Source organism: Periplaneta americana, chromosome 1, assembly GCF_040183065.1.
Source record: "Periplaneta americana isolate PAMFEO1 chromosome 1, P.americana_PAMFEO1_priV1, whole genome shotgun sequence".
NCBI classification, from domain to species: Eukaryota; Metazoa; Arthropoda; class Insecta; order Blattodea; family Blattidae; genus Periplaneta; species Periplaneta americana.
Window position 1 is genome coordinate 124,539,009 of NC_091117.1, and position 13,253 is coordinate 124,552,261.

The 13,253-nt window shown below is 34.8% G+C and overlaps 1 protein-coding gene across 13 annotated transcripts in view; it reads left to right on the plus strand.

The window, feature by feature from the left end:
* The window catches only part of Nf1 (neurofibromin 1), a 384,838-nt gene that overhangs the window by 349,150 nt on the left and 22,435 nt on the right, over positions 1-13,253 (plus strand). For all 13 annotated transcript variants that reach the window (XM_069826894.1, XM_069826901.1, XM_069826976.1 and 10 more), the window contains 2 exons: positions 1,968-2,154; positions 12,024-12,172. In XM_069826894.1, coding sequence (XP_069682995.1) covers positions 1,968-2,154; positions 12,024-12,166 — 330 coding nt within the window. In that variant the 3' untranslated portion in view covers positions 12,167-12,172. The remainder of the gene's footprint in view (positions 1-1,967; positions 2,155-12,023; positions 12,173-13,253) is intronic.

A 13,253-nucleotide genomic window follows, 5' to 3' on the forward strand; every position in this document is an offset into this window, starting at 1 on the left:
ATCAGTACTATCAATAGTCTTTACAAACTTTTTTGTCAATTGGTTATAAACTGAGTATATATTTCTAAATGCTTACTGAACTATTATTTTAATAATATACTTATACTGAACTGAATGTGAATTACGTAGCAATAACACATTATAAATAATCTGTCCTTAAAGTCCTAACATTAGCTATCATTATATGTTTTTTAAACTTGTGACCATTGCTCCAAAATATTTACACTTTGTTGGAATGCAGACGGTTTCACCTTTCATTGATTACCATAAGTTTCCAGTTTGGGATAACAGTCTTTCTGAGGAACTGAAGATCCCAATGAATACAGATATTTCCTGGACAAATTATTTAGTTGTGGGTAAAAGGTGCATGATAAAAGGAATGATAAGTGGAAACAAAATACTGGATTTGTTTAGTTATAAGTACATGCCTGAAATTTGCGTAGTAGTTAAATAGGGATGTAATGCAAATAATGTACTTGGTCGTAAGATTGAGTTTATAAATTACAATTAAGGAACACTATCTAGCATAATTTTGTAGATTGTAGAAAATTGATTCCAGTCAATCAGAAAGAGACCATCCAGTGTCTCAACTCTCATTATAATGGGACTCTATCCTTCCCGGGGTCTACTCTACTATCTGTGCAAGAGATGTAGAACGTTTTTATTCTACCTTGGTGCAAAGTGAAGTCGTGTGAGTTGTTCATTTACAATACAAAAAATAGGTAATTGGAATCACAGATTGGGATGAGCTATGAACAAACCGCAAACGAATCTTAAAAGTCTGATTGAATCATTGGAATTGAAAAAGAATTGTTGCCCAACTTCAGTTTGAAACCCTTATAATATTATGAATAATCTTCCCTTTTTTCGATACTGTCAGTAATTGACTGAACTATCGATAGTATTGGAAACAATTTGACTTTCGATAGTAAGTGTATTAATTTAAGTAGAGTTAATAGAAGAACATCTACTTCCATTCCCCCATGCGCCTTTGTGGCATCTAATACAAATTTACCAATACAAGAATCATCCCCAGCCAAATAAATCAAAGGACGTTCTCTCACTATTAGTAATAAATCAAACGGATATGAAAAGAGCTTTCTCCTAAGCAGTTCACTATTGATCTCATTTTACTATTCCTCCATTATAATATAAAGCGTGCTTACATGTAATATAGTGAGTTTTTAAACTTATAGGGAACTTTGGCAAGGAGTAAATTAATCTCAGATTAATTGTGTAAAAGATAATAGTAAGCATGACATTCAAGGAGTAAATGGAAACGGTACCAAAAATATAATAAAGTATAATTTCTAGTAAAATAACTACAATAAAAATTATGATAATCATAGTGATAAATAGATCCACTAGCTATAATTACCATCATCTTCTTTATTACAATAATCTTCCTTATCTTCCACATTTTAGGCTCTATGACCTGTTACAGTCTCATACTCATAGATCTACTGATCTACTCAAGTTTCTTCATTCTGATAGTTGATTATAGAAATAGTGAAAAGAAATTCTTGAGTCTGACCTATATAAAATGTGTTGCTTTCGTTTTACTCTGTAATTGTGAATATAATAAATTATAGCTTCAAATTTAGTCCTTCCATGATAACTTGGTTTCTTTTGTGGTTCATTCGTGTGTAGCCAACTGTTCTCATAAATGTCTGCTGTGATCTTATTTTCATATAGGCCCTAATTTAAGGTCATAATTACATTACCATTACACAGTTAAAAAAAAAAAAACAAATTCGAAATTACTTTGTCATCAGGAGAGAGGTGAATGGTACCTGTGATGAGGTTTTATTTTCCTCAAACCTAATTCGAAATGAAGAATTGTTATGCAAGGAAACATTTCTTACATAAATTCTTGAATTTGACATTTTATTATACAATAAGATAATCAAAGATGATTTATAAAAGCGTAAGCAAGAAGCCTGATGTTCTGTATGGTTTTTTTTCAGTCTAACTGTACAGCAGAAAGTGCAGAACTCTTTGTGAATTGTCTTGAAGCCATGGTTGAGACCTGCTTGCCTGTCGAAGAAGGAGAACTTGAACTGGCTCAATATCCTTCCATGTTAAGTGTGTCAAGCAATATGAACCTAAGTTCTTCAATGTCTAGTCTCACCTTAGGATCCCCTACCGAAAAAGGTGAGTATATAAATTTGAAACCTATCTTCTTTTATAAAATAAACACGCAAAGGAATTACTTTGGGAGTGTAGTTACTTTTAATTTTGATTGTAACTGCTTGCTCCTGATTCAAACTGCCTGGCAACTGAGCGTCAGACATAAAAACAAAATTTAATTCCATCGAAGTAATATGGACTCAAGTTTCTCGGTTAAAGAGAGCTAATTGAATCCTCCAAAACTGCAAATAAAGAATATACTAAAAATTTCAGAATTATTTGCTGGTTTGCATAGATTTAGTTTATGTACTGTTATATAACGCTGTTTGATTTTATAAGTTTAGTACTACTATATTATTAAAGTGCTTTCAGAACTAGAAGGCTCATAAAACTGAGCTAGTTTTAGCTTATCTTTGTCGACTAACCAATGATATTGAACAATAATACTTACCGTAACAATGTCTCTTGAAGGGATTTAAGTGACTCTGGTGTTTCATTTATTATACACAAAAATAAACTTCTATACTCACAGGCGAAGACTGTTTTACGATTTTCTCTTTTCATCGTAATATTATACCGAGTGTAAGAAGAAATATTGGAAAAATGTGTAAGATGTTTGATTGATATTCTAAACATCAACACTCTTGCAAAATTTTCCGTCAATTATAATGAAGATTATTAACAATGTGCCTCCTTAAGAACTTTATTTACTTAGTTACTTACTTACTTACAAATGGATTTTAAGAAACCTGGAGATTCATTGCCGCCTTCACATAAGCCCTCCATCTGTCCCTATCCTAAGCAAGATTAATTCAGTCCCTACCATCATATCCCACCTCCCTCAAATCCATTGTAATATAATTCTCTCATCTACGTCTCGGCCTTCCCAAAGGTCTTTTTTCCTCAGGTCTCCCAACTAAAACTTTCTGGATTCACGCATACGTTCTACATGTCCTGCACATCTAAAATGACTGGATTTGATGTTCCTAATTATGTCAGGTAAAGAATAGAATGCATGCAGTCTCCATTATTCTGTAACTTCATCCCTCTTAGCCCCAGATATTTTCCTAAGTATTTTATTCTCGAACACCCTTAACATCTGTTTCTCTGTCAAAGTGAGAGTCCAAGTTTCACAACCATACAGAACAACCAGTAATATAACTGTTTTATAAATTTTAACTTTCAGCTTTTTTGAGAGCAGACTGGTTGACAGAAGCTTCTCAACCGAATAATAACAGGCATTTCTAATATTTATTCTGCGTTTAATTTCCTCTCGAATACAGTATCATTTTTATTCGTTATTGTTGCTCCAAGGTACTTGAATTTTTCAAAGGATAAATTTTCAATTTTTATATTTTCATTTCGTACTATGTTCTGGTCACGAGACATGGTCATATACTTTTTCTTTTCCAGATTTACTTCCAGACCTATCTCTTATTTGTTTCAAGTAAAATTCCCGCGTTTTCCCTAATAGTTCGTGGATTTCTCCTAACATATTCATGTCATCAGCATAAACAATCAGCTGATGTAACCTGTTCAATTACAAACCCTCTCTGATTTTCTGGACTTTCCTAATGGCATATTCTAGAGCAAAGTTAAATAGTAAAGGTGATAATGCATCTTCTTGCTTTAGCCTCCAGTGAAATGAAAAAGCATCAGACAGAAACTGACTATACAGACTCTGCTGTATGTTTCATTGAGACACATTTTAATTAATCGAATTAACTTCTTGGGAATGTCAAATTCAATAAGAATATTATACAGCATGATTCATAAGTCACTTTACAAACTTCGTGGGTGTAATGTAGAGGTAAAAATAAGAGTAAAATGTTATATACAGTATAGCACTTTTTCTTAAATTGGTTTATTTAGAATGCAACACAAACAAAACAAAATTAATTCCTCACAGAGTTCAACTAAACAAAGGGATTACAAATTCAACACAAACAACGTAAGTACATTTACCCCTAAACATGTTCAAAGTGACGTCCATGAAGGCGAAGACAGTGACGTGATCGTTGTCGTACTGTTCTTGGAATGTTGCAGACCCTGTTCAAATCATTCCGCACAGTTTCAAAGTCATTTTCAATTCACTGCTGTAGTTCTATGTTCGGAATTTCAGTACCATAAATAAGCGCCTTGAGACAGCGCAGAAGGTAGAAGTCCAGGGGGTGAAGGTCTGGTGATCTAGCTAGCCAAGCAACTGGTCATGCACGACCTATCCACTTATCAGAATGTGCAACATTGAGACTGAAATAAGTAGGGGCATCATCATGCATAAACCATAAGATGGTTTGTGTAGCGAGTGGAACATCTTCACGAAGCAGACCACCCAATTCATGTTCTAAAAACTGTCGGTACACTCAGCCAGTCAGGCACAGTGGTAGAACATGCGGTCTGATTAACTGATTGTTCACCATATTGGCTGATGTTTTTAATACATTATTCGTCATAATTCTGAAATATAGCAAGTTCAGAAGAAGTACGATGTAGCATTCTGCTCTTGTTTTTACCTCTACATTACACTCATGAAGTTTGTACAGCTTCTCTCTTAACCTAGTCATGTGTCTTCTTAAAATCTATGAATAACTGATGTACAGTGTCCTTATACTTCCATTTTTTCTCCAATATATGTCCATCTATTATGCCTAAAACTACATTGATGATCCCCAATAATTTCATCTACATATGAATTTAATTTCATTTACATAAGAATTTAATCTTCTCAAAAGAATATTGGACAAAATTTTTTACGACGTCAATGAAAGTGATATTCCTTGAAAGTTACTACAGTTAGTCTTTCCCCACTTCTTAAAGATAGGTACAATTATGGGCTTCTTCCATTGTTCTGGTACAATTTCCTTTTCCCAAATAGCAAGTACAAGCTTATAAATTTCACTAAATTCTTGTATTAATTCTGCTGAAATTTGATCAATACGTGGAGACTTGTACTTTTTCAGCTTTCTTATCACAATTTCGACTTCAGAAAGTGTGAGTTTGGGTATAAATGGCTCAGTAGTCTGTATTTGAATATTGTCCCGATCATTTTTATTTGGCCTGTGTACATTTAGTAGTTGCCAAAATAGTTTTTCCATCTGTTTAGGATAGAATTAGAGTCTGCAAGCAAGTCACCATTGTCATCCTTTATCGCATTTACCTTTGGCTGATATCCTTTCTTAAATTCCTTTATGCCCTTATATAAATCTCGAATGTTTTTATTCTACTATTTGTTTCTAGCTCATTCAGTTTTTCCTTCAAGTAATCTCTCTTTTTATTCCTAAGCGTACTACTTCCTGTCTTTCATTGAAATAATTATCTTTATTCCCATGGACTGGATCCTGTAAGAATTTCAATTTTGCCTGTTTCCTTCTTTCTAATACCATGGAGCAATCTTCATCAAATCACGGTTTCTTTTTCTTATTTGCATAATAATCTATGCTCTGCTCAGCTGTAATTTTGATTTTATCTCTGATATTTTCCCGCACACTATTAATATCTAACTCCTCAACTTCGTCAGAACTTCCTAAAATGGCAAACCTATTTAAAATTTCAACCTGATAATATTGCTTAGTTTCCTCCTATTTTAATTTCGGGATATTGAATCTGCTAATGTTAACTTGTTGCTCTACCCACTTAGCTACTGATAGTCTTTCTCTTAATTTTCTAATTACCAAATAATAAGTCAAAATCACAGTCTGCCGCTCTGAAGGTTCTAATGTCTCTTTTATCTATCAAGATGTGATCTACTGTCTTTCGTTGTGCATCAATCTGCCTGGAGAAGTCCAAGTATAATTTTGTATATCCTTATGTGGAAATGTTGTACTTTTCTTGATGTGGCCTAGTTGACTAACTTAATTCCATTATATTACTAGTTATGTGTAAGGTCTCTTTTCCGATATTCGGTTTAAAATATCCTCTTGTCCTACTTTAGCATTGAAATTCCGCAATAAAATTTTAAAGTGATATTTAGATAACTGAACAAAAGTGTGTTCCAATTCCTCATAGAAGCTATCCTTTATATGGTCGTCTTTCTCTTCTGTAGGGGCATGAGCATTTATAACTATGATATCACACCATCTGCCCTTAAGTGCTTTTGCTGCTAATGTTACGCCTCCTCTTCTGTAAAGACTTGTGACATTCCAAGTACCTACCAAATCTCATAACAGCCATAACCTTATTCCTTTGCTGTGTTCGCACAAAAGAATAGCCCCATTTCGAGGCTTATGTTTGGAGTTTCGTAACAAGCGTTTTTTTACGGTGATGGGTTGTCAACCTTTTGCCCAACCCCTAAGCTGAATGACCACCCCTTAGCAGTGTCCATGATTGCTCATTGAATATATTTGCAGGTACCCTCCATATCTAGAGGCCATCTTCTTTATCCACAACTTGAGGACTCATCATGTCGTGGTGATAGGGACCCACAATACATGGCCTTAAGAACATTATAAAACTTGATAAGATAAAACAGTTTGCTTACATTTCACTTTTAAAATAACTATTGGTATGCTAGGAACGAGAATATTTTATAATTCCAAATTTCAATTTGTATTTTAAAAATTTTTAGTTATGTGTATTACACATGTATTGTGGGTCCCTATCACCACGGCATGGCGCGTCCTCAGGTTGCGGATCGAGAAAACGGCCTCCAGATATGGAGGGTAGCTGTGAATATATTGAACAAGCAGTCGCGGATAGCCGATGAGGGGTGGTCCTCCAGCTTGGGGGTTGGGCGAAGGGCTAACAACCCTTCACCGTAAAAAACAGCTTGTTACGAATCCTTCAAATAAGCCTCGGAATGGGACTGATTCTCTGGCACGACCACAGCAAAGGAATAAGGTTTTGAGATTTGGTACTTGGAATGTTACAAGTCTATATAGAACAGGAGGGGTAACATTAGTAGCAAAAGAACTAGCTAGATATAGAATAGACTTTGTGGGAGTACAGGAGGTTAGGTTAGATGGGAATGGCATAACACAAATAGGAGATTATTTGTTGTATTATGGGGAAGGAAACGATAATCACCAATTAGGAACAGGATACTTTATTCATAAAAGAATAAAATCAGCAGTAAAAAAGGTCAAATTTATCAGTGATAGGTTATCATATTTAGTACTTAAAGGTAGATGGTGCGATATCGTAGTTATAAATGCTCATGCCCCTACAGAAGAGAAAGACGACCATATAAAGGATAGCTTCTATGAGGAATTGGAACACTCTTTTGATCAGCTACCTAGATATCACATGAACATTTTATTGGGGGATTTCAATGCTAAAGTAGGACGGGAGGATATTATTAAACCGACTATTGGAAAAGAGAGCCTACACATATCTAGTAATGACAATGGAGTTAGGTTAGTCAACTTTGCCACATCAAAAAATTTAATTGTTAAAAGTACAACATTCCCCCATAAGGATATACATAAATATACTTGGACTTCTCCAGATGGATTGACACATAACCAGATAGATCACATCTTGATAGATAAAAGAAGACATACTAGTATAGTAGACATTCGAACCTTCAGGGGGGCAGACTGTAATTCTGACCATTATTTGGTAATTGGAGAACTAAGAGAAAGACTATCAGTAGCCAAGCAAGTAGAGCAACAAGTTAATATTAGAAGATTCAATATTCCGAAATTAAAGGACGAGTAAACTAAGCAACATTATCAGGTCGAAATTTCAAATAGGTTTGCCGTATTAGCAAGTTCCGACGATGTTGAGGAAGAGTTAGATGTGAATAGCATGTGGGAAAATATCCGAGATAATATCAAAATTGCAGCTGAACAGAGCATAGGTTATTATGAAACTAAGAAAAAGAAACCGTGGTTTGATGAAGATTGTTGCGTGGTAGTAGAAAGGAGGAAACAGGCAAAATTGAAATTCTTACAGGATCCAGTTGAGGTGAATAGAGATAATTATTTCAATATAAGACGGAAAGCAAATCGTACGCTTAGGAATAAAAAGAGAGAATACTTGAAGGAAAAACTGAATGAGGTAGAAACAAATAGTAAGAATAAAAACATTAGAGATTTATATAAGGGCATAAAGGAATTCAAGAATGGATATCAGGCAAGGGTAAACTTGATCAAGGATGAGAATGGTGACTTGCTTGCAGACGCTCATTCAATCCTGAACAGATGGAAAAACTATTTTGGACAACTACTAAATATACATAGGCCAAATAGAAATGATCGGGACGAAATTGAAATACAAACTGCTGAGACATTTATACCCGAACCCACACTTTCTGAAGTCGAAATTGCGATAGAAAATCTGAAAAACTCTAAGTCTCCAGGTATCGCTCAAATTCCAGCAGAATTAATACCAGAGGGTGGAAGCGCATTATCTAACGAAATTTATAAGCTTGTACTTGCTATTTGGGAAAAGGAAATTGTACCAGAACAATGGAAGGAGTCCATTATCATACCTATCTTTAAGAAGGGGGACAAGACTAACTGTAGTAACTTTCGAGGAATATTACTTTTGTTGACGTCGTACAAAATTTTGTCCAATATTCTTTTGAGAAGATTAACTCCATATGTAGATGAAATTATTGGGGATCATCAATGTGGTTTTAGGCGTAATAGATCAACTATTGACCAGATATTTTGTATTCGACAGATAATGGAGAATAAATGGGAGTATAAGAGTACAGTGCATCAGTTATTCATAGATTTCAAAAAGGCATATGGCTCGGTTAAGAGAGAAGTTTTATATGATATTCTTATTGAATTTGGTATTCCCAAGAAACTAGTTCGATTAATTAAAATGAGTCTCAGTGAAACGTACAGCAGAGTTCATATAGGTCAGTTTCTGTCAGATGCGTTTCCAATTCACTTTGGGCTAAAGCAAGGAGATGCACTATCACCTTTACTTTTTAACTTTGCATAGAGTATGCCATTAGGAAAGTCTAGGATAACAGAGAGGGTTTGGAATTGAATGGGTTACATCAGCTGCTTGTCTATGCGGATGACGTGAATATGTTAGGAGAAAATCCACAAACGATTAGGGAAAACACGGGAATTTTACTGGAAGCAAGTAAAGAGATAGGTTTGGAAGTAAATCCCGAAAAGACAAAGTAGATGATTATGTCTCGTGACCAGAATATTGTACGAAATGGAAATATGTTGTTGTTGTTGTTGTCTAGTGCCTTGCATTTGGCAATGAAGCCATTAGCAGTCGTGCTTTCCAGTACTTTGTTGTGGCTTTCATGTAACTGTTTTCTTAACGAGCACCAGTTTTTACAATGTGGCAGTTACATCACCCGACGTAAACCCCCATTATGCAAGGGGGACCGCACCTGTCGTTGGTCAACGGGTCCTTTGGACCTAGCCGGGAGGACTAAATAGATGTTATTTAGATCCACCGACCTTTCCCTCATGTGCCGCTGAGGGACGCTGTTGTGCTGTGATAGGCCAGCACATATGTAAATGGCATTTCCTCCATTTTAGATGAAACAGTTAAACCGCTGTGACTCAGTCACAAATTTGTGCATTTTTTTCTATCCTCACAGGGTTTTCACCTGAGGTGTCGTTAACTTGTGAATAACAGTTTTAAATTTTAATAGTGAAGGCTATTTCTTGATTAAGGCGACACGTAAAATATGTTTTTAATTGGTTACTTTACTACGATTTATAACTACTTGGTTATCTAACATCTGAGTGAGATGATAGTGATAATGGTAGCGAAATGAGTCCAGGATGCAGCACCGAAAGTTACACAGCATTTTCTCTTAATGAGTTGAGGAAAACCCCAGAAAAACCTCAACTTGTTCCAACTTAGGATTTGAACGTGAATAATTGTTGTACACACAACGTTGTCATGCCAGAGACCTCTTTTCGATATCAGATTGTTTCTGCAGAAAACTGTGTTTTATACAATTAAAAAGTAAAATAAGATTCATAAAAATTGGAGATTTATCTTTTGAAGAGGTGGAGAAGTTCAAATATCTGGGAGCAACAGTAACAAATATAAATGATACTTGGGAGGAAATTAAACACAGAATAAATATGGGAAATGCCTGTTATTATTCGGTTGAGAAACTTTTATCATCCAGTCTGCTGTCGAAAAATCTGAAAGTTAGAATTTATAAAACAGTTATATTACTGGTTGTTCTGTATGGTTGTGAAACTTGGACTCTCACTTTGATAGAGGAACAGAGACTACGGGTGTTTGAGAATAAGATTCTTAGGAAAATATTTGGCGCTAAGAGGGATGAAGTTACAGGAGAATGGAGAAAGTTACACAACACAGAACTGCATGCATTGTATTCTTCACCTGACATAATTAGGAACATTAAATCCAGACGTTTGAGATGGGCAGGGCATGTAGCACGTATGGGCGAATCCAGAAATGCATATAGAGTGTTAGTTGGAAGGCCAGAGGGAAAAAGACCTTTAGGGAGGCTGAGACGTAGATGGGAAGATAATATTAAAATGGATTTGAGGGAGGTGGGATATGATGATAGAGAATGGATTAATTTTGCTCAGGATAGGGACCAATGGCGGGCTTATGTGAGGGCGGCAATGAACCTCCAGGTTCCTTAAAAGCCAGTAAGTAAGTAAGTATGTGTATTACACTTTGTACACTTGTAGGTTGCGGTTTTGATATTCACTTTTTTCATCTTTCACTTGTAGGCTTATACTGCCACAGATCACAGTGACAGAATATAAAACCCGTAATCTTTAGGTAGCTATAAGCTAAAGAGTTAAATTAAAATAAATTAGAGTTGCTTAATTTTAACAGAGAAGAAAATAATCTTCAATTTCAATATGAGTACTAAATTACATATGTACAGGTATGCTTAGTTTGTGCAATACGTAGCATGCCCCTATAAAATACTGTATGTCTTCTTTCCTGTAGAGAAAATAAATCTATATATAATAAATTGAGGATTTCTGGACATTTGAATAGACTTTCTCTTTACAGTTTTTCAGGCGAGAATTTCGACATGTCAGACAGTGCAATACAATATTCAGCTTCTTTTATTTTTTTAAGGCATTGTTTCTCTCTCATTGACAATGTACACAAAATTTCTAAATTCTGTCATTTAATGTCGCATCTTAGTGACTCCAGTATCTACTGATTTTTTAAGTGAAGAAATAATAAAAATTGAGATAAAAATGACTTCATTAAAAGTATTTAAACATAACATACAATGATGAAACTGGTTGTCATGCTACCTGCTGTAGCGAACATTTTATGTCTTTGTCCCACATATATCTGCTGTCTCCATCTTTCACTTATGCAGTATGTGTTAATGCTGTACTGCTGCCAGCATCTATTGTAGTGAGGGACGATAGTTGATAGTACTATCGAAACTATCAAAAATAGAAAGATCATTATATTTCCTAGCAGTGTGGTGGTAGTTATTTGTAGAAAATTTTCAAGAGAATTGAAAAGAATGAAAAATTTCAATATCAGTTATGTTTGGGAATTTACAAATCAAGTGGAAATATTAATAATATGCGTGATCATATGTAGAGGAAACTCAAGGAAAGTTGCAGGAGTTAGAAGTAATTGATAAACATTGTGATAGTGATACTACCATGATGGCTAGTGTTGGAACCTTACAGAAAAGAACAGATTATAATATTATGTATTATAAGTATGTAATTCATGCGAATTCAGTTTATATTATGAAATTAATAATTCAGTATGTGTTTAGATATTAATTCAGAAATGTATTCAGTTTATAGCCAATTAATAAATCGTTTGTAATAACAATTGATAGTAATTAACGGTGTGAGTTTTTAATAAACATATCTATTAAAAATATGTCAATTGAAAAAATAACAGTTAGGCCTAATGCTCAGTATTAACAAGATTCTTTTGGTAATCATGGACTCAGTGTCACTAAAACTTTTGTATGAACACTACTTGTGTTGCAGAGCCAATGCTTGATGTAGGTGGTTGCTCAGATGGCTCTGCCAGTTCATTAGGAAGGTCGCCATTCGCTAAACAACGAAGTTTCAAATGTATGGGCAAGACTAGCAGCAAGTCTTCAAGTAATGCAGCAGAAGGGGCAAAGTGAGATGAGGTAAGAATCTGTTTTTTTTTTAATAGTTTACTTTTCACTTGAACTTACAACAGTTGTATTTTGTATGAGCTAAAATTTCCTCTACTTTGACTATTAATCATCAACTCAGGTTTGAAATAGAGCAACGATTGATGACATGTGAAAAAATGTATATACTTGTACTCACATTATATATCAAGAAAACAAAATTCCTTTCATTATAACCAAAATTCTCGGAACCTCTAATCTGCTTAAACATCACTTACAACTTGATAGTCTAGAAACAGCTGATTACATGTATTTAAAATTATTTTCCATGAAAATAAATAGTCATAATATTCATTCACCCGAGCATCCTTTCTAGTGGACGACACATGGAACCTTTTTGTGTTGAATAATTCTTAAATCAAAGTACGATTATTATTATTATTATTATTATTATTATTATTATTATTATTATTATTATTATTATTATTATTATCCAATGGCAGGATTTCGTATTGTCATAATTTTTCTTCTAACTTCCCAATATAGATACACAACATGTCCCTTTTGATGTTTTTTTTTACGATGCTTTATCAACGTCTCAGGTTATTTAGCGTCTGAAGTATAAGGTGGTGATAATGCCAGTGAAATGAGTTCCAGGATTTAGCACCGAAAGTTACCCAGCATTTGTTCATATTGGGTTGAGGGAAAATTCCGGAAAAGACCTCAACCAGGTAATTTGCCCTGACCAAGAATCGAACCCGGGCCACGTGGTTTCGCAGCCAGACTCACTAACCATTACTCCACAGGTGTGGACTTTTGTGGGGTTCAGTTTGTTACAAATTATAGTAAGTGTTCCTCAGTCCAGTGGCATAACGGAGAAAAGTTGGGCCCCTTGCAAAATTTAATTTCAGCTCCCTAATAAAATGATTCATGTTCAAACGTATGGGTTCAGTAGCATGTCTTCGATGTGGGGAAATATCAAATTTGATAGGCTGACAGGACCTCGGAGGCATTAGGTGACAATGGTGGCCATGGTGGTGGTAGTTGTAGCAGTAGCAGTATCAAATTACGAAATAAAGTAGTATTATTTTCTAGATACACTGCTTACCTCCAA